General features: G+C 37.8%; 2 protein-coding genes across 3 annotated transcripts; both read left to right on the forward strand.

Moving 5' to 3' along the window:
- The first annotated feature begins 5,965 nt into the window (after positions 1-5,965).
- LOC140760107 (nitrate reductase [NADH] 1) lies at positions 5,966-10,600 on the forward strand. The gene is made up of 4 exons (XM_073096920.1): positions 5,966-7,017; positions 7,167-7,307; positions 8,799-9,031; positions 9,132-10,600. Exons 1-4 carry the CDS (start codon positions 6,048-6,050, stop codon positions 10,455-10,457), a joined length of 2,670 nt encoding a protein of 889 aa, XP_072953021.1. The 5' UTR covers positions 5,966-6,047; the 3' UTR covers positions 10,458-10,600.
- A 501-nt stretch (positions 10,601-11,101) lies between these two features.
- LOC140760572 (separase) lies at positions 11,102-26,025 on the forward strand. Of its 2 annotated transcripts, XM_073097582.1 has the most exons (28): positions 11,102-11,876; positions 11,959-12,136; positions 12,231-12,338; positions 13,182-13,316; positions 13,403-13,463; positions 13,548-13,896; positions 14,074-14,185; positions 14,295-14,420; positions 15,894-16,190; positions 16,278-16,397; positions 16,490-16,711; positions 16,850-16,960; positions 17,038-17,184; positions 17,298-17,669; positions 17,764-17,853; positions 18,370-18,624; positions 18,705-18,828; positions 18,937-19,845; positions 20,001-20,244; positions 20,351-20,453; positions 20,633-20,824; positions 22,138-22,193; positions 22,278-22,507; positions 22,587-22,836; positions 23,114-23,510; positions 23,767-24,006; positions 24,613-24,700; positions 24,826-26,025. In XM_073097582.1, exons 1-28 carry the CDS (start codon positions 11,182-11,184, stop codon positions 25,350-25,352), a joined length of 6,738 nt encoding a protein of 2,245 aa, XP_072953683.1. In that variant the 5' UTR covers positions 11,102-11,181; the 3' UTR covers positions 25,353-26,025. The 2 variants fall into 2 exon arrangements, with proteins under 2 accessions (XP_072953683.1, XP_072953682.1); XM_073097581.1 differs by having other exon boundaries at positions 13,403-13,896.
- The last annotated feature ends 225 nt before the right edge of the window (positions 26,026-26,250 follow it).

A 26,250-nucleotide genomic window follows, 5' to 3' on the forward strand; every position in this document is an offset into this window, starting at 1 on the left:
TCCCATCTACAACCTTTTCAACTATTAAAAAGTTTAATGGGAAGAGTGCACGCATGCATAGGATAATATCTTTCTTCATCCATATATCTAATGCTCTAGTATCTTTTATTACTTCTTTTATATTGCTTCTCTTTTTTTTTGTCAGATATATAGTAGAAGAGCAGGGAAATTAAATAATAAAAAATAGATACACTGTATTAGCAGAGTTTTTGATTAAAATGGTCCTCTTCCGGAATTTTGTACTAGTTTGAGATACTCACTAAATTTATTATCGAAGAGGGTTTATTTAGTTAGCTCAGTTATCATATCATAAGTTAATAGTGAAATCGCTATATTATTTAGCGATTTAATATAAGAAAAGCAACAGAACAATTTAGTAGTTTTACCATTCATAAAACGCTAAACAGCTTAGCAGTTCGCATACAAAATATTCAATGCTTAACGGATAGAATACTATGTTGAACAATTCAACGGTTCACAATTCAGTTTCATGTAGCATACCGAGTACTGCTAAGCACCGAATACTCTATCCGATGAACCGCTGAATAGTTCATCGATTTTACTATTGAATTACGACACTGCAGTTGAGCTGGACAAAGGATGCCAGCCATATTTTAATAAATTGTGATCAAAACCTGTATTAGCACATAGATTTATTGGAAGGCGAGGCCTGTGGTTTATAATGATTGAGAAAGATACGAGACAAAAACACTGGTAGTAGCAGTGGAGGTAGAGGTCAAAAGATCACAAAATGGCTCTTCGTGATGCTCAATGGATGGTTAACGTAGGGGGCCGTGGGGGCTTGCATGGCTAATGCCATCACGTACGACCTTCCTTCTTCTTCATGGCCTGGTTTAATTGGCCCTTCCAGCTAACGTAAAGGTAATCTTATATGAAGAGAGAGAGAGAGAGAGTTTCAGACCACATGCATGGCTTTAAGTTCTATATTTGAGAAGTAGAAGAGAGAAACAAAGATGGCCAGAGAGTATATATATTGAGATCTAGGAGAAGACGAGAGGAGCTTTAAAACACTGTGCCTGTGGACACTCGTGAATAAGTCCGGGATTTTATCCATCTTTTATTGGTGTTCTCTTTGACGATTGGCAACTAGATTTGGCATTTGGCAGTGTGCGTCGGATCATTATTTGTTCACATCTGAGTAAAAACTTGAATCAACTTTGGTGTCCAAATATCCAGTTTTTTTTCACCAGATTGAGATAGAAACTTTTAAATGGTGAGATTTGTCGCCTCATATCAAGTTCTGTGAACTTATTCGTCTTTTAAAATATAAATCACTTAACTTAAAAAGACTTATAATTTGGAAATCGCTGTTCTGATGAACTGAATTCCATATAATAAAACTCATCTAAATTTGTATTTAAATTTTGATGCAGATTAGATGCTTAAAAAGAATACTTTTTAACCAAAAGATAGTTTTCGCGGATTAATTTTATATAGTTAAGAAAGTCAATATGTATAACATCAGACCAATTCACCACTTTTAAATAATAATAATAAATAACAAAAAGAAGAGATATTATTCTTACCAAAGGACCTGTTTAGTTCTGGAATAAGAAAAACTTAAAATTAGAATAAAATAAGGATTTATTCTGGAATATAGAAATACTTTATTCTAACTCTAATTTTGTGTTTAGTTGTTAAAAAGGGATAAATGATAGAATAAAAATATGAAATAAGATAATATTTTAGATAGTTGGAAAATAAGGGATAAAAAATGATTAAATTGACTTTATTACATCTTTCCTAGTTGAATGTATAGGCCTTTTCTATATCCTTTTTTTTTATTTTAGGAATGTAAATAGGCATTTACAACTTTTATATTATATGTTATTTTTACAATTCTTATATAAAAATTTATTTAACTTTAATTGATTATAATTAAGTAATATAAATACTATTACAAATAGTATCATTTGCATATCCGCTATTATAATATTTTTCACTACAAAGATATATTATCATATACTAAATATATTATAGTCACATCACATTATTCAACAAGAATATAAATCATAATATATTAATTATTTGGATTTGAAGATAAGTGATTTAGTTATTCCAACAACAAAGAAAAGTATATTCCAATTCCAAATTATATGTAAATTATAATTATATTTTACAACAATTATATTACTTTCTTATAAATATTTTTATAATTCTTAGCTAAAAAATAATATCACAATATAAATTCATCAAGGAAGGAAAAGTGTAGGCTTGTTATATTGAAAGGAGCAAATGGGTCATTTGGTAGTGGGAGTAATTCTCTTCCAACCAGATAATGGAATAAAGATAATATTCCAAAACTTAGGGTTTATTCCATTGTCCCTTTCCTTAACCTTATTAGTTGTTTGACACCTTTATTTGGAATAATTGGATTTATTCTGGAATAGGGTGTCCTTCCTTATTCCATCTAAGTCTAACCAAACAAGGTGCATGCCTGGGGCCTCAATGCCTCATACATATCACATCAAGCATAAACTAAGAAGATAGTGATACTAATTTAACCATAATTTGGTGAACCCAAGTTGAGTAGAATGACAAACTTGCACATCTAATCTTACTCTAATTGTACAAGTTGTAGGCAATTAATACTTAATTTTACAATAGAATCAAAGCCACAGAGGCATTGCCAAAAGAAGATAGTGGAAGATAGTAATAAAAAATTTAAGATCTCCCGGGTTCTTGAAAGTGATGCTTGAGACCCAACAAATCTACCAACTAAAAGGTTTGTTGATTTTTAAGTCCTACTCCCACCTATTCATCTAAAGTGGGGAATAATTAAGAAAAACAAGGAAATTAATGATGTATTAGAAATGTAACGCTTGTCTTTGGACAACCATAACACTATACATACACTAGACATCACATGAGAGAACTCGATAAGATATTAGAGGTCATGGGTTTTATTTTTCTTCCGATCATTAATGTGGATAGCCGATGAATTCTTCATTTCAATCTATCTATTAGAGTTAATATCTTCTTGGCCTATATTAAAAATACGGGCATTAATATGACAAGAACATGAAGATTAACCTAATCGATCATTAAATTTTTACTTAAATTATGTTTATAATTTCTGTCACATATGATGTCAGTTGAAGAAAATATTTGATGGAGTAGAAAAGAAAAAGTTATGATCGGAAAAAGAGTCACAACTAGGAGAGGTGGAGAGACTTTGGCCTTTGGTGAGACCTAAAGCCACTTCTGGTCCCCCTCTTTAGGGGTCATGGGAGAAACCATCCAAGGTTCCAATGGTTACTTGACCAAAGGAAATTCCCATGCGCCACTTCTCACTTAACCCCTAGTATTTGTTCCTTATTAAAATTATACATACTACTTGACATAAATAATCTTGGGTTGTGTGGTTGAACACTATGATTGGAGAATCTATGGGCATTGTTAATTGCTTGGTAATTAAAAGAACAAGTTTGAGCCAATTGTTAGTTGAGGACATTTACCTGTTTGATAATCTCATGCTTGGACTTTTGAGTTTTGACTATTTTCTAGTGTTGTCATATAGTTCTTTTATAGAGAGAGAGAGAGAGAGAGAGAGGTGGAAATCTCCATGAATGGTCCAAATCATCAATAGTTCAATTTCCAAGTTAGATCGTTATAAGTTTTTCTCTCTTATAATCCAACGGTTAAGATTAAATAATACTAAATAAAATTAATCGAAACTATCGGTCATAGGTAAATTAGTCTTATTTTATTTCTCTCTTAACTATCTATTTATTTCTAAAAAAATAAAAATAATAATAAATTAGTAAAAGTTGACAGTCCTATTATTAAGAAAACAGTTATAAAAATAAATAATAAGAAAATACTTAAATTCTAATTTTTTTATTAATTAATCTAGTCACATATGTAAAGTGTCTTATATACCCTTTAATTTATCCAAAGATGAAAATTATTTTTAATAACTAATTTATTAGTATAGAATTATTGCTCTATATACTTGTATATATATATATATATATATATATATTGTGACACCTTCCATTAACACAAGTCTATATATATATAGCTAGCTCACAATATAAACATATGAATATAGATATAAGTTAGTTTAATTATATGAAATAATTATAGCTTGTTCCTTAGAATTGTTGCATCAAAAAAGAAAAAACACCAAGAAAATATTCGATGGCACAAACTATGGTCGTTAAATAGTCAAGATAAATGAGGACTATATTAGTTGTAGACTTTTAATTACTAGTTAACTATTATGTACGTGAATTGCATATAGTCCATAAGATTCTTATCAAAGTACTTGATCAAACACAGGCTTAGTTTACCAAATAAATCAAGCCTATTGGTTTAGTTACTGCAACTAAAACGTGACATTCATGCATAACGATAAAGAAAAGAGAAATGATTTCAAGGTCTATTTTTTGTTTTTGTCTTCATAGAGCGAGATATCATATCATGCATGCATGATAGATTTTTATTTGACTATTTGGGATTTATCTTTTAATCTCGGCAGCTAATCATATCAAATCATTGATCATTTATGTACTTGTTTGTTTTGTTCCGCTCTTCTGCTTGCTAATTATTAATAATTTATTTTTAACTTTTATTACTTGTAGTTGTTTATAAAAATATAACGAAGGCCCACTAGTACTGCTACCACAAAAATAATTAGCAAGATGTAATAACTCTCTTACTCCTATGAATAATGCAAAATTCTTGACTATAAAACTACTGAAAACCCTAATTCGTCTTTGTGGCGATTCTTACTATCATAAATTAGAACAACGCAACCCTAATTAATTAACAAATACTTAATGCTATTACTACGTGTACACTGAGCTTAGCCTATTTGGTTAGGGCTCGAGTGTCTTCAGAGATTTAGTCTGATTATCAGATCTATATATTTAATAGAACTAAGGAATAATGTCATTATCTAAAAAAAGCTCAGAGAGTTACTGTGAAAACGAGTGATAGTTCAGGATGAAAAAAAAAATATATCCTAAAAACTAACTATTATCTTATCTATAAAAAAAATAATGAGATTATGAGCAAGTGTTAACATAACATAACCATTGGTTTACATGCAAACAAGATATTAATTATTTTGTTTTACAAAATACTGATGGTTAATAATACTTCATCACTTTGGGTTCTATCCAACTGGGGTCTGGGGCCCCTCCTATTTTGACAAAATTATGCATGAAATGGACTAAAACGACGTGATTGGTCACCAATAGATCGAGATCAAGATCACATCACACACTCCGGAAACAAAGTTATTACAATTTTTTTCCCCATTTATTTTTTACAAAAAAGACCTCTTTTTCGTGGCCTTGGCCGTGGATACGTTTCCTTGCTATACCCACGGCCACCAAATTTTCAAAAGAGGCCGAGATTTTTAACAAAATAGCATTCTGGCATTTTATATGTAATTTAACTAAATAAAATGTTGATCTTATTAGCAGTTTATATATATATATATATATATATATATATATATAAATTATTAATAGTTTATTTAAGTAAAAAAACTAAATTATGTTTTCAGATGAAACGTCGACCGATGTAGTTAATTGAGATATTAAATTTATGGGGGTTCTATTTTTAATAAATAAAATTTAACAGAGAGGGCTAGTTTGGTAAAAATAATAAAATAATAATAATAAATTCGTCCTCACGCCGAGGAGGAAGAAGCCGTGACGAAATGCTGCTATTAATGGGTCTTAAATGTTTTAAACTTTTTTATTTCCTTTTTACACTTTCAACCCTGGCAGAGTAAGTATTATGAGTAAAGCTTTTGAGTGTAGCGTGAAGTGTCGGATTCGGGAGGGTTCAAGAATCTTGAGAAGAGTAAAGATCCTGTTGGTATTATTTGCAGTTTAATCCAAAAATGACGCCGGATTTGGAGATAAGGCCCCACCCAAACCATTCCCTATATAAGGGCGAGGAGTCGCCCACCCTTTTCCCCCACACCCACCAAAAAACTACCACCCACTTTTGCCGAAAAGGCCATCCCAAGATCCAAAAGTTGTCTTCCAGTCCAAAACCCCAATACCATGGCGGCTTCTGTCGACAACCGGCAGTTCCCCGACCTCGACCGCCCGGTCCGCTCCATGAACCGGACCGCCTCCCCGGTCCGCGGATACAGCTTCCCGCCCCTCATCCCCCTCCCTGCCAAAACCGCCGACGCTGACGCCGAGTCCGACTCCGACGAGGGGCAGGACTGGAAACCCCTCTACGCGAATCTGGAGGCGGAAGCCTCGTCCCTGGATCCGCGGGACGAGGGCACGTCGGACTACTGGATCGAGCGCAACCCGACTCTAATCCGGCTCACGGGGCGGCACCCGTTCAACTGCGAGCCGCCCCTGAGCCGGCTCATGCACCACGGCTTCCTCACCCCGGTCCAGCTCCACTACGTCCGCAACCACGGGGTTGTCCCCAGGGCGGACTGGTCAACGTGGACGGTCGAGGTCACCGGGTTGGTCAAGCGCCCGACCGTGTTCACTGTGGACGAGCTGGTCCAAAACTTCGATCCCATCGAGATCCCGGTCACGCTGGTCTGCGCCGGGAACCGGCGCAAGGAGCAGAACATGGTGTGCCAGACCGTGGGGTTCAACTGGGGCCCGGGGGCGATCGCCACGTCCGTGTGGCGGGGCGTCAGGCTCTCCGATGTCCTGCGCCGGTGCGGGATCGCCGGCCGGAAGGCCGGGGCGGCTAACGTCTGCTTTGAGGGCGCGGAGGAACTGCCAGGTGGCGGTGGCTCCACGTACGGGACGAGCCTGCATCGCGAGGTGGCCATGGACCCCAGTAGGGATATCATGCTCGCTTATATGCAGAACGGGGATTTGCTATCCCCGGATCACGGGTTCCCTATCCGAGTGATTATCCCGGGTTTTATCGGGGGTAGGATGGTCAAATGGCTTAAAAGGATCATCGTGACGACCCAAGAGTCCGATAGTTATTACCATTACCGGGACAACAGAGTACTCCCTTCCCATGTCGACGCTGAGCTCGCCAACGCCGAAGGTAATTAATTAATTACATTTCTTTTCTTTTCTTTTTCCCCCTTTCCCTTCTTTTTGCATGCGAAGGGGTTGTTTGCAAAAATGTTAGAATGTAGGTAGTGAGTTGCAAAATCTTAGTGGGGGTTTGGTTTTTTCCTTCGTTTGGAGCAGCGTGGTGGTACAAGCCGGAATACATCATCAACGAGCTGAACATTAACTCGGTGATCACGACGCCTGGACACGATGAGATTTTACCCATCAACGCGTTGACCACGCAGAGGCACTACACTATGAAGGGATACGCATACTCTGGTGAGTCATCTCTTTTTTTTCTTTTTTTCTTTTTTAGGTGAAATATATTTATTAGTTTACCGCTCTGAATTTTATTTGTAGCGTTATATATCTCGTTCAATTATTATTATTTAATTATTTGAGCTATATCTAAAAACTTAACTTAATTAACTCTATTTTTCTTAAAAGTTTACCGCTACTCGGTGATAACAATAGTTTAGATGGTGAACTGGTAGGCCTCATTCATATTCACATGTGAAATAGAAATGTTAATTTTTATTTATTATTATCAAAATTAAAATTTTATTTTAATGTTCACTAATATATTAATTATTTTTAATATGATATAAAGTAAAAGAAAATATGAGAATGAATAGTTTTTGTATTCTTAAATACTACTATTATGATATTCAGATGTTATTCTGAAATAAACAATTATATTTTATAATAAAAAATTTATTTTAAAAGTTTATGGGTCTAAGAAGATCATATTTTTACCGTGCCTTTTGCGCGTGATAGCCACACGGGTGACACGTGGTAAGATAAGAGGAAGAGAAGAGTAATGATTAGGATTTTTTTTATGTGTATTAGAATGTAAATGACATTCTGATAAATATTATACCATTTTCCCATAATTTATAGTCCCAATTAAAAAATTAAAAGCACATATGACGTTACCAAAGATATATTTGCTTATATGTTCTTAAAACTCGTAGATTTTGGGTTAATACTCTTCAAATTGCTTTATAGTGATTATAAATTAGGATCTTAGTCAGTTAACAAATTGTTAACTAAAAAAATACATATAAATAATAGTAAATGATGTTTATATTTTTTTATAATTAACTCGATAGAATTGTCACTATTCATTATATTTAAAGAGTATCCATACCAAAAAAAAAAAGAGTTTTAAAAATTATCTATGGAAAATCCAATATATGTGTATATATAATATCTCTTTTGTGCCCATGAAAGGATTCAAATTCAGGGTCTATGTTCTGCTGCTATGTCAACTCTTTAATTGTTTTAAAATCTCAAGCATGTGAAAGAATGATAATTTTAATATTTGTTTATTATAACGAAAAATACATTCTAGATGCAATATCCCCACTTGCATGTACCTAAAGCATGCAATTATCAAAGCTGGGACCCCACAGGAGTAGTGCTAAAATGGGCGTATCTAGATTCGATCTTAATAACACTGAGACACTATTAAGTTCTCATATTACTCTAAGATTTGGTGTCAGTTATCTAGTGCCAAGTTGCTAATAATGGCTCTCGATATTGTCAGGTGGGGGGGAAGAAGGTAACAAGGGTGGTTGTCAATATTGTAATATCTCCACTTGCATGTATTGCATGCAGTTGTCATAGTTAAGACCCTAATGGGATATTGCTTAAACAAGTTTACCTAAGTTTAATTCTAATACTACACCGATTTATTAAGTTGTAAGTTGGTGTTGGATATCTAGTACTTCCAAGTTGCTAAATGGCTCTCAATATATATTGTACTAGGTGGGGGGAAGAAGGTAACGAGGGTGGAGATAACACTTGATGGTGGGGAGAATTGGCTTGTCTGCAGCCTGGACCACCCGGAGAAGCCAAACAAATACGGCAAGTACTGGTGCTGGTGCTTCTGGGCCGTGGAGGTGGAGGTTTTGAACCTCCTCGGTGCCAAGGAAATCGCCGTCCGTGCATGGGACGAGACCCTCAACACCCAGCCAGAGAACCTCATCTGGAACCTCATGGTAATTAGAACTAATGATAAAAGAAATTTGGTAGTGAATTTCAATTAGTTAATAGCGCTATGTTTGTTTGTTTTTTAATTGTAAAATTGTTGCGGGATAGGGGATGATGAACAACTGCTGGTTCAAAGTGAAGATCAACGTGTGCCGGCCCCACAAGGGCGAGATCGGCCTGGTCTTCGAGCACCCGACGCAGCCGGGCAACCACCCCGGCGGGTGGATGGCTCGCCAGAAGCACTTGGAGACGGCCGAGGGAGCTCAATTACTTAAGAAGAGCACCTCCACCCCTTTCATGAACACCTCCACCAATCACTTCTCCATGTCCGAGGTCCGCAAGCACTCCTCCCCGGACTCCGCCTGGATCGTCGTCCACGGCCACGTCTACGACTGCACCGCCTTCCTCAAGGACCACCCCGGCGGCGCCGACAGCATCCTGATCAACGCTGGCCAGGACTGCTCGGAAGAATTCGACTCCATCCACTCCGACAAGGCCAAGGCCTTGCTCGACACCTACCGCATCGGCGAGCTCATCGCCACGGGCTACAGCTCCGACACCTCGGTCCACGGCGCCGCCAATCTCTCCCACCTGGCGACGATCCGCGAGGCGGCGAGGCCTCCTCTGGTGGCCCTCGCAAACCCCAGAGAGAAGGTTCAATGCATATTAGTTTCCAAAACCGAAATCTCCCGCGACGTCCGGGTATTCCGGTTCGCGCTGCCGTCGCCGGAGCAAACCCTGGGCCTGCCCGTCGGCAAGCACATCTTCTTGTGCGCCACCATCGACGGCAAGCTATGCATGCGACCATACACGCCAAGAAGCGCAGTCGACGTGGTGGGACACTTCGAGCTCGTAATTAAAGTGTACTTCAAGGGGGAAAACGCAAAGTTCCCAAACGGCGGGCTCATGTCGCAGCACCTGGACTCGCTCCCCTTGGGCTCCCCGGTGGATATAAAGGGCCCCCTCGGCCACATCGAGTACACCGGCCGCGGGAACTTCCTGATCAACGGCAAGGCACGATTCGCGAGGCGGCTGGCGATGATCGCGGGCGGCACCGGGATCACCCCGGTGTACCAGGTGATCCAGGCGGTGCTCCGCGACCAGCCGGAGGACCTCACCGAGATGCACTTGGTATACGCGAACCGGAGCGAGGACGACATTCTACTGAAGGAGGAGCTGGACCGGTGGGCGGAAGAGAACCCGGGGCGGCTCAAGGTGTGGTACGTGGTGGGCGAGGTGAAGAAGCCGGAGGAGGGGTGGAGATATAGCGTGGGCTTCGTGAGGGAGGAGATCCTGAGGGAGCACATACCCATGGGGGACTCGGATGACACGCTGGCACTCGCCTGCGGGCCGCCGCCGATGATCCAGTTCGCCGTGCTGCCCAACTTGGAGAAGATGAAGTATGACATGGCTAATTCTTGTCTTATATTTTGAGGGGAGGCGGATTAGATAGCGAAGTATGTACGATTGTACCTATGTGATCTATCCATGATGATAGTGGCCTCTTCGGTGTACTGTGTGGCAATAATATTTGTATGATGTTGAATTAATTAATTAATGCACTGTGTATTAAAATATTATTGGTCGTATTTCAAGTTTACTGTGGTCTAAAATAAATATTAAAATCAGTATCTTAATAATAATTTTGACTTTGACCAATTAACTTCATCTTTAATTCTTATCAAATATCTATCAGGCAAAACTTCAAACTATGTTGGACTTTTAAAGATTTTAAAACTAACTGTAACGAGATCAAATAATTTAGTGAAATTTGGATGGTTTTCTCAAATAATACTATTTATAATTCAAATATATCTCTTTAATAATATAAATTATTTATATAAATTTAAAATAATAAGTTATGAAATTTGATAACTCATTTATTAATTCGTATAATTAATTTAATAAATAGTCCATTTTAAACTTTGACCGATTCGACACGAACCCAACACAAAACATGTTCGGCCCTAGCTCGATCGATTGAAGTTTTATTAGAGCCCGATCCAATCTCTGTCTCCTTCGTTAATTCAATTTTCCCAAAGTTTAGGCCGCCAATCCGCCGTGTGAACTCGCTCGAAACCCTTATTCCCGCCCATTTCTGCGCTCCCTTAACCCGTCCCGAAATCCCCCCTAATTCGAACCCAAAATCACAAGAGGAATGGATTCCATCGCTTCCTCCCTCCTCGAGAGCCTCCGCGCCTCCGACCACCGCGGCCTCTCAGACCGCTTCGTCTCCTTCCTCCTCCCCTTCTCCGATCTCCTCCTCCACTCCAAGAAATCCACCTTAAAGCAAAAACCTACCTCTAAAGCTAAGAAATCCGACCCCGACCCCGACCCCGATCCCTCTACATCTCTCCGGCCCTTGGCGAAGCAGTTCCTTCCTTTCCTCTGCCAAGCCCTCCACCTCCTCCCCTCCATACTCCGCAAAACCTCCAAAGACGACCAAGATAGCGCAACCGAGCTCTTTAGGATATATAGGCATTTGCTCGAATGCCTTGCCTGCATCAGCCCCTGCCTCGCGGGGAAGCCCTACTCCGTGCACCTCCAGAGGGGGCGCTTCGTTTGCTGCTTGGAAACTGGGGGAAAGTACTCGGAGGCAGAGGCGGAGGCGATCTCGCTTCTCGAGAGCCTCCGCACCGTGCTCGGGAAATCACAGAAGAGGAGGAGGAACGCGGATGTTGGGATCATGTTGCCGGATCCGAAGGTTGTGGGTGTTGAGGATTCTGAGATCACCACTTTGGCTCTTGAGGTTGTTATAAGCCTTGCCAGTTGTGCTGTTAAGAGCGAGACGAGGAATGGAGCGGCTTATGAGAGGATCTTGGTGCTCGTCGAGCAAGTCCACCCGTGGCTCCGGTGGGTGTTAATTTGAGCTGGATTGGATAAATGGCTGCTAGAATCTTGTTTCTTAGTGGGTGTTAAATGCACATTTCTGCAGGTTTTTGGATACGGAGATGTTAAAGAAGTACCACTCGTTGCTTGTGAATGCCTTGTATAGATGTTCAGTTTTCCTGGCAACAGAGTGTATATCGTTCAATGGGGATCTGGTGCAGCGTTTCTGCATCATGATGTTGAAGGAGTGTGCAAAATCCTCTTCGGAAGACCGTTTTCCAATAGTTGAGTAGCATATTAATTGATTCCGTCTTTTTGTAAGTTTTTGTTGATGGAATATGTTAGGTGGACGATGAGTATTGGAAATTTGAATTGCAGATTGCTCGCAAGATCTGTTCTTCTGTTGACTTGCATTGGGAAGGCAGGGGTGCGCTTATGCTTGATGTGGTAAAATTGATCCTTAAATCCATGTTATGTGAATGCAAGGTATGCTCTGCCTTTCCATACTATTTTTTGATACTTTCTGTAGTATTACCATTTATATTAATAAGAACCCTATATATCTGTGAGCAAATCATTTCTCCAGAGAGAAGATAGCTTGATTATTTGATTTTAGTGATAATGGTGATCACTATTTGAGATTTCAAAGATATGATTAGAATAATAATATGATTGGGATAACATCTTTGCTTTCTCTATTGATTTTGATTTTGAAATTCTGCAATCTGGAGAAACAACTTGCACTGTGATAGCTAGGTTTGTAAATGAGCTGAGATCTAGAGAAACCTTTGCTTGGAACCTCAGAAAACTGAGTCCAAGATTAGCTCAAGCTTGGAGCCTGTAAAGGGCCCTTGTCTTGCTTTATGTCTGCCAAAGTGTTTCAAGCAGGCAGTCTTTTGTCAGAGCTGAGATAGGCTTGAGAGATAGCTAATCCTAGCTACCTACCTTCGACAAGCTAGCTAATCTGAGCTGAGGTAAGCTTGAGCTCTGTTCATTTTGAGCTCAAGTTCAGATAATTTGTTAATAGAACAACCTATAAGTGTACATAAAAGAGTATAGATTCTCTTAAGAGTTGTAGTCTTTTCTCTTTTTTTTTTTAAAAAAGGCAAAGACATGAAATGTAACAGCACATAAGTATTGTAAGTTGTAACGAAATAGATCTTATAGAGAAAATGCTTTTCTTGTATAATTGTTTCTAGTTCAAAATGCCGAAATATTGTCAATAGTTTTCCCCTTAAAGTTACAATAATTAGATTTCCCCCCTTGTTGTAATATACTCTGTCCCTAAGGCTCTCTCTTACTCAACATCATTTACTCATGTTTTTGCAGGGTCACTTGAGCAAAGGTGTAAATGAGTTTCTTGAATTTGTATCATACTGTGCTGATTGCTTTCATGCTGCAAATATAGATATTTGTAGATGTGCTTCAGAATTTTTCTATGAACAAGGAAGTTCATTCAATCAGGTACAATTTAAATTGTATTATCCGAATTGATATGTAGCAGTTTGTAAGCTCTTCCTTCCTCTGGTTCACTGCATTTTTCTCATCAGGTTTCTCCTGCTGTTGCCTCAATTCTGCTACTATATGCTACTGGATTAAATTTTAACTCTGGTAATATCCAAGTTAGGCAAAGTGAAGATAGTCATCAAGTATATTCCGACTCCAGTATAGTTACATTTCTGCTTGACAATGTAGAAACTCTGCAAAGATTGACCAGTTCACTGCTATACTTAAAAAGTCACTTCCACACTGGCAGAAATCAGCACGAATGTTTGTTTGACTGTGCAGTAGAAGATTCAGGGATTGTGTCAAAAGCACTGGCAAAGTCCAATAAGACTAAAATTTGTGATCATTTACGTGGAAATGCTTCTTTTATATCTTACATAGATGCTCTAGAGTTCCTATGCAAGATGTTACTTTCATATGTGAATTTAGCCTGGAAACAATGGTCTTCTGAGAAGAAAGCATTCCATCATTCTGCAAAGATGGAGCATATCTTCAATGCACTACATCAGTTCTGTGATTCTACTATTGCTGCTTTTAGGTAAGCCCATGATATAGGGAGCGACAAATGAGATTTTTTCTTAATATTTGGCATACTTAAATGCCTTTGTCTAGAGATCTTATGCTTAGCTCTGTTAGTGTTCTTGTCACAGCAACTACTACTGAAATGCTAAGTTGACAAGTTATAGAATGTTACTATTGGCCTTTTACTGTATAGATGCGTCAGGACATCTAGTGAAAGAGAGAGATTATATGAAAGGCGTAGAACACTGCTTGAAGCAGCAGTTTCAGCATTGAAAATCTCCTTTCTCACAAGCGGATGTTGCCAGGTTTAATTTGGTTATTATATGTCAAATCCGGAAGCTATATCATCTATTTTTTTAAAGTAAATATCTGCTACTTATTATTTTGCTAATTTGTTTTGCTTTCTTAGTTCAGAAGAGTCTCTCCTCCATTAACTATGTTATTTCAAATGAGTGGGTTGAACCTCAGGAACTGAGATTTCTTATCTCAGCACTCAGTAACATTGGGGCTGTAATGTACAACATTGGGCACTTTGAACAGGTATTTACTTTTTACAATGTTGATTCGCAGCATTGGTTCATCATACTTGATTTAGTTTCTCAGGGATCTATTCAGTGGCATCATTTCTACTACAATATATATAGATTCATAGTTGTTCGTGCCTTTTTTTTCCCCATTTATCGGTGATTATATTGGTTATGGAACCTACTTTATCATTAATTTGTGCTGTTCTTGACGAGCTAAAGTTCATGGAGCAAACACAGGACAGATGAAATTCAAATTTCTATCTGAAGAATTAGATGCTAGCTAAGTAATCTCTTTGATCAATAACGTGAACCTTGAAGGAGTGGCATTTGTGGTTTGAGGTCCTTGCCAAATGTTGATTTTCTTTTCTGAACTTGGGAGTACTTAAGTTCCAACATGAAATGGATCAATGCCCTACATATCCAACTTCTAGAGAGAAGGAAATCACAAAATAAATGAATAAGATGCATGTTTTTTTCCCGAACTCTCCCTATATTTAATTTTGTGATTGCAATAACCAAAGTTTCAAAAATCGGTATCGGGATTGGCCGTCCGAAAAAACGATACGTATCGGCTGTATCAGTTGTATCAGTCGTATCGGCCACATGTATCGGATCGGACTATTTTAATTAAATAAAATTCTAAATATTATTAAAAATGTTGAGAAATTTCTAAAAATTTAGAAAAAATTATAAGAAAATAAGAAATAATAATTACTCACATATAAAGCCTAAAAAGTAAAAATCTTTTTTTCTTCCTCTTTTCTTTTCTATCCCTTTAACTGTTAGTCTAAAGTATTCATTTTCTCCCACTTTTTTTTTAAAATCTTTTTCTCTCTCTTTCTCACCTTTTTTTTTAATCTTTCCCTCTCCCTCACTCTCTCTTCCTTTTTTCCTCTCTCTCTCATACCTTTTTTTTTAATCTTTCCCTCTCCTTCACTCTCTCTTCCATTTTCTCTCTCTCTCATACCCTCTCTTTTTTTTAATCTTTCCCTATCTCTCTCTCACTCTCTCTCCCTTTTTCTCCCTCACTCTCCCTCTTTCTCTCTCTCTCTCTCTCTAGCTGCTGCTGACAGTAGTAGTTGTCAGCTGCTGCTGACAGTTGTCTGCTGCAGGTGGGCCGAAACCGGGTGGTTTCGGCTTGGATCGGGATCGGCCGAAACTCGAATCCTTGGTAATAACCCAACCATTGTCAAGAATATGTGTTGTTCATGTTCATGCGTACATGCAGTTAAATACTCATAAGTCATATCTTCTTTCTCTCCATATTGGCATCACCTAACTAGAGGGTTTCATATCTTCTTTCTAGCAAGACACACTGAAGTTAAACAAAGATGAAATCTGTTCCTGATAATTCATTGCTAATAATATAGCACTATGGATTTAGCTGTCTATTTGCAATTTTGGTTCTAATGTTTCATAATTTCTATGATTTAACTACTAGAGATGGGGGTCTCATTTATTCAATTTCCATTTTGTTTCTTTTTAGGCACCAGTGGCATTGGAGTTGTGTTGTCAAGCGATATGGCAAAATATCAAACTCATTTTCTGTAGATCTTCAACCAAGTTGAGTGGTAACAGTATCACTGACATTTCGAAGGACGCAGTCAAAGATGCCGTTTCAGATGCACTTACAAGGATTACCATGATAGTTGATACTTTACACAGATGTTGTGCCAAAACCATCCAAGAAATTGTCATTAAGAGCTTGTTTGAAATTTCTGCGGTTGACAATACGTTTGTAAGTTCCAGTGGCTCTTTCGTATTGATCAAACAATGGGTTAAGGTATAATTTGTGAATATTCAACTTCATTTGATTGAGCTGAGATGGGTTAACATTTTAATTCAATTTGACTGCCTTTTGAAACTTTAGATTATTTGTAAAGATTTCGAAGGAGTTGAGATGGTCGATGATGTGCCGATGCTCTACTCTTCCCTATCGAGCTATAGACCATCATGGCCAGAGAAGATTGTGGGCAAGATTTTAGAGCAGGTACGTTTCTTGTTTTATTAAATTTCAGTTAAATAAGTATCAACTGTTTTTCTTAACATTAAATGCTTTATGGGCATATATTAACTTTACAGGAGCTTTTAGCATATGGATTAATGGAAGCTCGAAACCCAATTCTAAGCAAAAAGATGCAATTGAAAATCATAGCTATTCTCTTAAATGACTTATATGTTTCGAAAGACTATAAGTTGGAGAAGTCAAGGGTTCTTATTAGGAAGGCAAGAGCACTTCGGGCTTGTGGACTAGATGGCTTAAGCAGCTCTCTTGAATGTCTCTCTGAAGCCATTTCTTTGCTTGTGAGTTTCCAATTTTTTTTTAAAAAAAAATCTTTTCTGCTCTGAAGTTATTGCTCATCTTTTTGTTTGGATAAGCCACATAACCTGGGGTCCTGGGCAATGGATTCAAGTGGTTGATTCTAGTTGTTGATGCTACAGAAAGACGTATCTCTTGATGCTTCTGGAAGTCATGCTTCCATTTATCATCATTTGGCAATCGCATACTGCCTGAATGCACAGTGTGCCCAGGAGGCCAGTCTAGATTCTAAGGTATTCTCTAATGAGGTAATCATGTACTGCGAAGTGGTTTTGTTTTGTTACATCTGTAACTTCTTTGGTTGAAACAGGTAATCTTGCAGAATGTTCGTTGTGCGCTCAATTTGTGGTTAAGTTTAGACATCCAGGGTGATTGTGCTACAAATGGGAGGTTTGAACTAACAGCTGTAACTATGATCCCATTACTATGTTCCATAGTTGATTTACTGTTTTTGAAGGTAAGATATTCTAGTGTTCATAATTGGCTGTATAGTCCTAAAACTGTTCAAGTTTGAAATTCTTACTGGTACCTTCTGGACATAATGTTCTTACTATTGTTATACTTCTCCAGGGTTGCTCAGAATTCCAGTTTGATATCTTCAAGCTGATGATCATGATATGGAAACGGGAAAATATCCCTCTTGAAAAATGCTTTGCAATGCTATGGAGTGACAGACGCCTTAACCATTCACTTTGCACCTTTCCAATTGACAAACAATTAATTTTTGACATATCAAAACAACTTGGTATTAATGCAAACTCTACTGATTTCTGGATAAGTTGTATCAAAGGCCATCCACCATCTCTATGCATGTTTCTCCAGAAGGTGTCACTTACTGATTGTATTTTCCGTGAAGTGAGTGAACATAGTTTTGAAAGATCACTTGGTTGGAAAGTAAGCATTGATGAAGTTAGAAAAGTTGTATCCTCCCTAATTTCTGATGTAAGTTCCCTTGATATATTGTAGCATATTTACCCTGATTGTCCCAATAACCATGGACTTCTAACTGTTGACCTTGTTGTGTTGGCTGTTCTAGGTTCCTTTGGCAAGTCGTTCAGCTTATGTTGCTGGATATCTGTACTATGATTTGTCTGAAAAGCTTTTGTCAAAAGGACGACTTTCTGAGGTAATATGCAATTTTGTCCCAGATATCTATATTTGTTAAGCTACGATTTAAAAAAATTTCAATTAACTATGCTTCAGTTGAAGAGCTGACTACCTGCAGATTAGTCTCTGACCAAAGTACTAATTTGCTCAAGATATGTGCATAGGCTGATTTGTGCTAAACATTATTGAATATATTACTTGTTTTCTCTCTGGTAATCAGCTAAAATAATTGGACTGGCACAAAATACACTCTGGGGTTCATAAGTGACTGCATCCATTTTGATGCATGCACGTGCTATTAAACAGTCATGGGCTTGTATGTTAATTACTAGTATCACCTAGCTTAGACAAGGTTTCTCCTTTTCTTCCCCATTGTGTTAAGCAAGGTTATGCTGACAGACTGATTAAAAGGACGAGCTACATATGTTCTGATTATTGTTTTCAGAATCTGGACGCAGAATAAATTTATGGTATATATGTTTTTTTTCTTGAGTTGCTCTCTTACTAGTGTCATCACTGTGGATGTAATGTTTAGGCTCTTTCATATGCAAGAGAGGCCCTCAAGTTTCGGAAGAAACTTCTGAGGAGGAAATTCATCTATTCCTTTCAGCAGCAGAAGTGTGTTGACTCTGGAAAAGAAACTCTGACTAGGCACGATCTTTTTTGTCTTGAAGCACTGGGATCAGTTATAACTGAAACTTGGCCAGATTTTAGTAGATCAGGCATTCTAGAAGACTCTTTCCTAACTCCATGGACTGTTCTCAGATGCTATCTTGAGAGCATTTTGCAGGTACATATTGTGGTATTCTTCGATTAGAATATTTGCACATGCCTTGATAGTTCCAGTGGGACTGATGTTTTTATACATAGGTTGGGATTATCCATGAATCAACTGGTAATGGTGCTGAAGCAGAAGTTCTTTTTCGGACAGGAAAAGATATATCCTATCTGCAAGGTTTACCAATTTTTGGAATTACTTTTGGGTCATTATTAGGTAGGTCCTCCACATTTTTAGATCTTTCTCCTTTAGTTTGTCTGCACTTTGCATCTATCATCGTCTATAGGTTTTAAATACTGAAATTACTTTCTGGTTCTATTTCAGGTGAATTATACTGCAAGAAACAGTCATGGGATATAGCAGAAAATGAGCTCAAGTGTGCTAGAAAACTTTTAGAAGAAAATGATATGATTATTTCCTGCAAACACTGCAAGCTGACCCTCGAAGTCACAATTGATATGCAAATTGGAGATTTATCCAGAAACCTTTTTGAGAAAGGCTTCCAAACTGAGTCTACAAATAGCTTATCACAAGCTTTAGGCATGTACAGATCAGCTCTGAAGAAATTGAATCATGCTGACTTTGATTGCTCTCTTAGCATCTATAATAAGCCTGAAGTTAATATGCACTTGGTTGATGAAGAGCATAGAGTAGCAGCCAAGCATGAAGGTATCAACGGTGGTAGAAGATCTTACTTGGTGAAGGAAGTAAGATCAACTATATGTAACAATTGTGTAGCTATAGATAAATTTTCGAGTTTTAGTCATGCTCGACATTTGCAGTCAGAATATGACCAAAAATCCTGTTTTAGTGCTGAAGGTGGTGGGTTACTTGAAAACGTGCAAGTAAGGAGAAAAACCAGAAATGCATCAAAGATTATACTCAAAGAGAAAAGCCTAGAAGTTGAAGCAAAGACAACAAGAACTCGTTCAACTAACCGACTATCGCGTAAAAAATGTGAAAATATTGAAACCAAAGTGGATCATAAATATGAAAACCCTACGAGTGATGAATTTTGTGCTGATTCTCTGAGTCTCAGAAAATTGAAAGCAACATGTAAGACAAGTTCTATAGATATCATCCGATGCAATATCAAGGGCATATCTGCCAAGGAAGGATGCTGGAGCTGCCTTCTGATCAAAGTGCTTAATGATGGATCCATGCAAGATATTACATTTCTGAGATGGGAGTGTTATCGTAGGCGTCTACTTTTGATTCTTCTTTTAAAGATAGGTATCACCCTCTCCTTTCATGCTAAGCTTATTGCTTAACACACGATATACAGACGAGTTGCTTTTCACTTAGGATGCTGCCGAGTGTCTGGAAGTTTATGTGTATTCCTTGAAATCCTTGAAGTCCTTATTTTGTTTTCTTTGATTTGTGTATAGCAAAATCTTTGGGAGCTCATGGTGGAAAGCATGGAGCACACGAAGTACATGATCTATATTGGCAATGCATATTTCTTTTGTTCTGTGGATCCATTCCTCAGACCTATTCTGAAGTTCCTGGTTCTAATTTAATCGCTCTAATTTTGGATGAGAATTCAGGCGATGTTCTTTCTGTTGAACGTGCAACAATTCTGTATAATATGAGTTTCTTTTCTTTAAAGGGCTGTTTTTCAGAGCAACTCAGGTGATTACCTAGTTAGTTATTGAATACATGTGGTTTCTCATATGATATTGCTGTCCAAGAATATTAGATCACTGCTTGACAGTGTTGTTCTCTATTGCATGGGCAGGGGTGAGTGTTGCAGTCTTTCTAATGTCCGGATGTCTGAAGTTGTTCCTTGGTTATTGAGGGCCTTCATACTCTCTCAAGAGATTCCCGCACTTTTGCAGAAGGTCCTGGACATGCTCTGCCTTGTTTAACTACAATAAATTAGTTTCTAACTGTGTTGGTGCTCATATGTATCTTCACCTGTAAATAATTGAAACTGGTTGGAAAATTTTCCTTTTCCTATATTATGATTTTTTATCATTTACTGTGAAATGGCTTCTTAGTTTGAATTTTTCTGGTGCAGATCTGCAGGCTCCTTTCTTCCATATTCTTACTTTCAGCGATGGATTGCTCTATTTCCTTACCTTTGTATTCTGAAAATTCTTTATCTTTGAATCATTGGGCTGCATACTTTCATCAAGCTTCTCTTGGTACTTCTCTACATTGTCATTACCTTTCTGATGTAAGAGAGGTTTGCAATCCTGAGTCTTCGAAGGTAATGTCAGAAGGTCCTGTATTACATTGTGTGTTCATCAAAATCATGCCAACATTCTAGTTTTGTTCTTTTTCAATTTGACTCACCTTCTGCTTCAGAACATTGGTGCATGTCTTATGGTAATTTGTGTGTATTTTATTAAATTTATTCTTGAGTTGCTTATACTCTTGCATTATGTCTATATGAACAATAAATTTCATCAAGTTGTTTAGGTTATTTTTGGGATCTCTCAAGCATGTGATACAATATATGGAATTGAGAGATACAATATCAACTGCTAGTAAAAAGTTACAAACTTTATTGTGTTTAAGACAGGTCATCCGATTTCTAAAATTTATGGATTCTCCTTTTATACTATTCCTCGCTAGCTTCTGTTTCTTGATGTATTTGAATTCAGTCAAGAATATCTAATATGACAGTTGTGCTTTGTCCTTTGTAATTTCAATTGGAGAACACTTATTTTATTGTTTTGTCATAGATTCACACTTCAGTATAGTCCAGAGCTAAACCTGAGTGACTATACTTTATCCTTGTTTTTTTTTGTACCATCTAAATATTGCACATTCTTGATAGATCGAACATTAGTGGCAGCAGTTAAAGGTTGATGGTGAGAGTACAATTTTAAATGTTTCTCACATTAGTAGTGCTCTATTACTGGGTAATGATTAAATCTTAATCACTGTGAAATGCTTGCTAAAATCTGATTGGGGTAACTTAATATAACAAATAGCTAGAAGTTGTTTAAAGAGAAGATATTTTCTTGAGTTGAAACAGGAGATAGGATATGGATATGACATCATATGGGTAGAAAGTAGATTTGGGAAGGAATATATCTTATGATGATAAATAATTGGTGCAGAAAGAGTCGCAATATCAAAGTGAAGAGTCCAGCAGTTACAATATTTTTTTTATTACGACACTAATTACAGATAATCAAAATTCACGACAGACAAAATGAGTGTTAACATCTCAGGGTGGGCGTGGTGTTACTTTGGGCCTTCATTGATTTGTAGTCATGAAGAAACAGCTATCTAATGAAAAGCATGTGCATGATATTAAAAGTAGTATTTGGTGGTTGCTATTTGCAAGATCAAAACTTCAGGTTCTCTTTCAGTTCCCTTGATTACAAACTAATTATTTTTGCTACATATGGTGGTTGCAGTTTACATCAGTTTATTAAATATGATGTAAAGCTCCCCTCCCTTCAGGTGTTCATGTTTGCACAAATTATAACGTTTCTAGCATAGTGCGAGTTCCTTTGTCCACAGTTTCCAAGACATTTTCTTTTATTTATTGTCTTTTCTGCTTTTCAGGGTCACCCTAGTGATACCATTACTGAGACAGATAATGGACCGTCCATTTTCCTCAGGTTCAATTATCTCACTAGCCAGAATAATGTGGTACTCCAAGCCATTCAACTCTAGCTTAATTGCAGTACCATTTTGTGTTGCAGATTTTTATCAGGAAAACTAGAACATCTTGAACAACATGTGATTGACTTCTTCCAGAGCCTCCCAAATGTTCCAATTATTTGCATAAGCATGCTTGGAGGTGATTATGTGAATCTCTTGGGAGAAACTCTGCTTCTCCCTTCTTTTTTCCCTGCCTGGGTTTTGGTGTCAAGAATGGATTCAACTAGCCAACCAATTGCAATGCTTCTTCCTGTGGATCTCATATTGGAAGGTACAGCATCTTTCATTGAATCAAAGATACATGTGCAACACAGTTTCAGAATTTCTTACCTGCTCTGGGTTTTTTCCAGACCTGCAACTTGAAGATGCTAACTTCAGCAAAGAACTTCTCACCTCAAATTCATTATCAGTAAAGAGCTGGCAGTGTCCCTGGGGTTGCACTATTGTGGACTCTGTGGCTCCATCTTTCAAACAGCTACTAGAAGAGAACTTTTTATCTCTCTCTAATACAACCTTTACTCCAGCTGATGGACAAGCAAACCATATTAAATGGTGGTCTCAGAGAACCAAGCTCAACAATCGTCTGGATAAGTTGCTAAAGTAAGTTCACCTTCTTTAGGCTGTGGACTTATGCTACTATTGCTGTGAAATTTCCCCTCATGGGTTTTCAGTAAATATTTATTGGTAATCCCTATGCAATGTGAGTGCCAAAACATTTGGAGGACCCCAAATAATTGAAATGCTTCGATAGAGTCTTTTGACCACCTCTTACATTCGAATTCTTAAATTAACGGTGTTTCTTGTGTTACTGAAACTCATGTATTAGGGCTTTTGGTGTCCATACTACTTATGTTCACTCTTTTGTTATTTTAACCAGGAATATAGAGGAATCATGGCTGGGACCCTGGGGGTGTTTGCTTTTGGGTCGGCAGTTAGTCCATAAACATATGGACATAGTGTTGCCAAAGTTGATCAATGATCTGAAATCCCAATTCAAGTTTGATGTAAATCAGAGCATCGTGAAAGCTATACTAGGTGGTGCCAAATCTGTAGCTGATGCTGAAGCATGTATTTCTCAGCTTGTATTGTACAAAGGCTACTTTGGTCGGGGAGCATGTTGTGGGATGGAAAGATTTAGGGCTTTCTCTGCTGCTTGTCAGATAGGACCTGATATACCTGAATCTATCCTTTCCTTGCTACAAGAAGCAATTGTTGAGCAGTCAGAACCAATTGATAGAGAACCAGTAATTCTCGTTCTAGATACTGATGTGCAGGTGAGACATTAAATTTCCACGACTCATACAATATTCTTGCTTGAGTCATACAATACTGATGTTGTGGATACATTTTGGAGATAAAATGATATAATTTATTACCTCTGCCAGCACTGTACCTCCTGTCTTTGGTGACAACAGTTCCAGAAATTACATTTGCATGCTTTGTTCTGCTAACACTCTGCTCTTATATTATACAAGTTTCTTCTTCTATTGATATAAGCTGACCTAATTTTGTGACTGGTTATTGATGCAGATGCTCCCATGGGAGAACTTACCAATGCTGAGGTGTCAGGAGATATATCGCATGCCATCTGTAGGCAGCATCTTTTTTACATTTGATAAAAATCTTTGTCATAAAAAAGAGAGATATGCATTTGGTGCTCACTTTCCAATAGTTAACCCTTTCAACACTTACTACTTGCTGAACCCTAGTGGAGATCTCAACAGCACACAAGTGGAATTTGAGCAGTGGTTCAGAAATCAGAACTGGAAGGTAAATCTTTGTCAGCTTATGCAAACAAAAAACTGATTCTTTAAATATTAATTGCAGAAGTTTGTCGATGTTGCACATCTTTGGAAAAATTGCAAAGCAACAGTGGAATAAATAGTGAATTCAAGAATACTTAAACTTTTAAATCTCTTTTTTTTTTCCTGTTCATTGTAAAATTGCCTTGACCAAAATGTTTATCGCACAAGTTAATACACTGAGTAATTGGTTAATAATATGGGAGGGAGAGTTAACATAATAAAGAAAGAGGAAAAGAGTCCGCACTCCTAATCCACTTGCCCTGTTTAATTTAGTGCAAATCCACTTAAGATAGAGAACCAAAGGACTAGAGGTTTAGGGTTCTATACTTCTATTGACAAAGTTAACCTAATTTTCTCTTCATCCTTCTCTAGCACACTATCCTTTCATAGCCAAGCAATAGAGAATATTCTATGTACGGTCTGGTTGTTATGGATGTCTTAGTGTAAGATCAGTTATTATGTATTTCTTTCCTTTCAAGATGGGCTGAATCTGTGTTTCATTCTTGTTTAATCGTCAATCAATAGCTTCTCTTATGATGCAAGGACTTTAGTTGAAGGTATCTTTATGCAGGGAAAGGCTGGCGATGCTCCAACAACTGAAGAGTTGGTTTCAGCATTGCAGAATCATGACATGTTCCTTTACTTCGGCCATGGTAGTGGTACGTCAAATTTGTCACATAGATATTCTTTAATATCTGTTGCTCCAAATATGACGCCGCTTGTTGTCCTAGTATTGGTAGAAATTCTTGTACTAAAAATACCTAAGTCAAGCCATCTGGTGCAGGAACCCAATATATTTCAGGAAATGAAATTGAAAAAGTTGATCAATGTGCTGCTACTCTTCTTATGGGTTGCAGCAGTGGATCACTCCTTTGCAAAGGGTGCTATGCCCCTCAAGGTGTTCCACTGTCCTATTTATTTGCTGGTTCTCCTGCTGTAGTCGCAAATCTGTGGGATGTTACAGATAAGGATATTGATCGATTTGGTAAAGCCATGCTCAATTCATGGTTGCAAGAAGAACTAGCCGATCAGGACAATTGTTCAAATTCCTGCCGATTAGCAAAAGAGTTTGGATGCATGAGCGTTGACAATGAGGGAAATGCAAACTTTTTGAAGACAAGAAGAAAACCCTACAGAGGAAAGAAACTGCAGGAGTCATGTGAAAATAATAGATGCCACTATTGTGGAAGCAAGCGGATAGCATCACGCATGAGCCAAGCGAGAGACGCTTGCAAGCTCCCATTGTTGATTGGGGCATCACCTGTTTGTTATGGTGTTCCTACCATCGTGAGGAAGAAATTACAGCTATAAGTTTTACTCCAAAGGGAGATAATCTTATGCGTGGCTTTCTCAGGATCATTCTTGCCATGGAAAACACACAATTGAAGATGACCAAAGCTTACCATGGTATGTTGATTCAGCAGCATCTGTCTATAAAAGTATAAAACATGTATATCACATTTACTCGATCCATGTAATATCCAATGCATGGAAATAGCCTACCTCGAAATGCGGGTAAGGATGTAAATCTTGCCCTCCACAAACCTTGCATTGGAGCGAGCTCTGCACGGGTGCTCTTTGAATGTAACATTCAATTCATCGTCAAGCAAAATGCTGAAATTTTTGTAATAGCTGATGTGCGAATGTTCATGGGTTGCTATGCCAATCGTGGGAAACCAGATTGCTACTTTTAAGTTTTATGTTGCATGTCTCAGACTCAGAATTGTATGTCCACTTGGAGAGCATCAACAGCATACCCCTCTGTAGACTGTACATGAAATGAAAAATGAAAAGTTGACTTATTGAGTTATGCGTACTCCAAAGTTTGAGCAGCCGAGTCTTCTTGGTTACAAGCCCAGCTTATTCTGTATATTGTGAGATGATTACTCTGTATACTATTATTATTATTTTTTTAATTCTTAATTTGTTTTTGGAGAGGAAATGGGGATACTGAATTATCAATCAAATTGCATCGTGGTGTCTGTTTTCCTCTCATATCTTAGATTAGCTGGGTCTATTGCAATGAAATGTTTGAATCCAGAACAGCGTATTATATCTAATCATAGCCTGGATGTAACTAGTCCTCTCTTATATTATAGATTGGGCAACTACTCTTAAGAAATGTGTTACAATCAACTCAAATCATTCATATGTATGTAACGGTGTAGTAAAAATTCCATCAAAAATTAATCACAACATAGCAGTGGCC

This window comes from Typha angustifolia, chromosome 5, assembly GCF_048772165.1.
Source record: "Typha angustifolia cultivar Huaian chromosome 5, ASM4877216v1, whole genome shotgun sequence".
NCBI lineage: Eukaryota > Viridiplantae > Streptophyta > Magnoliopsida > Poales > Typhaceae > Typha > Typha angustifolia.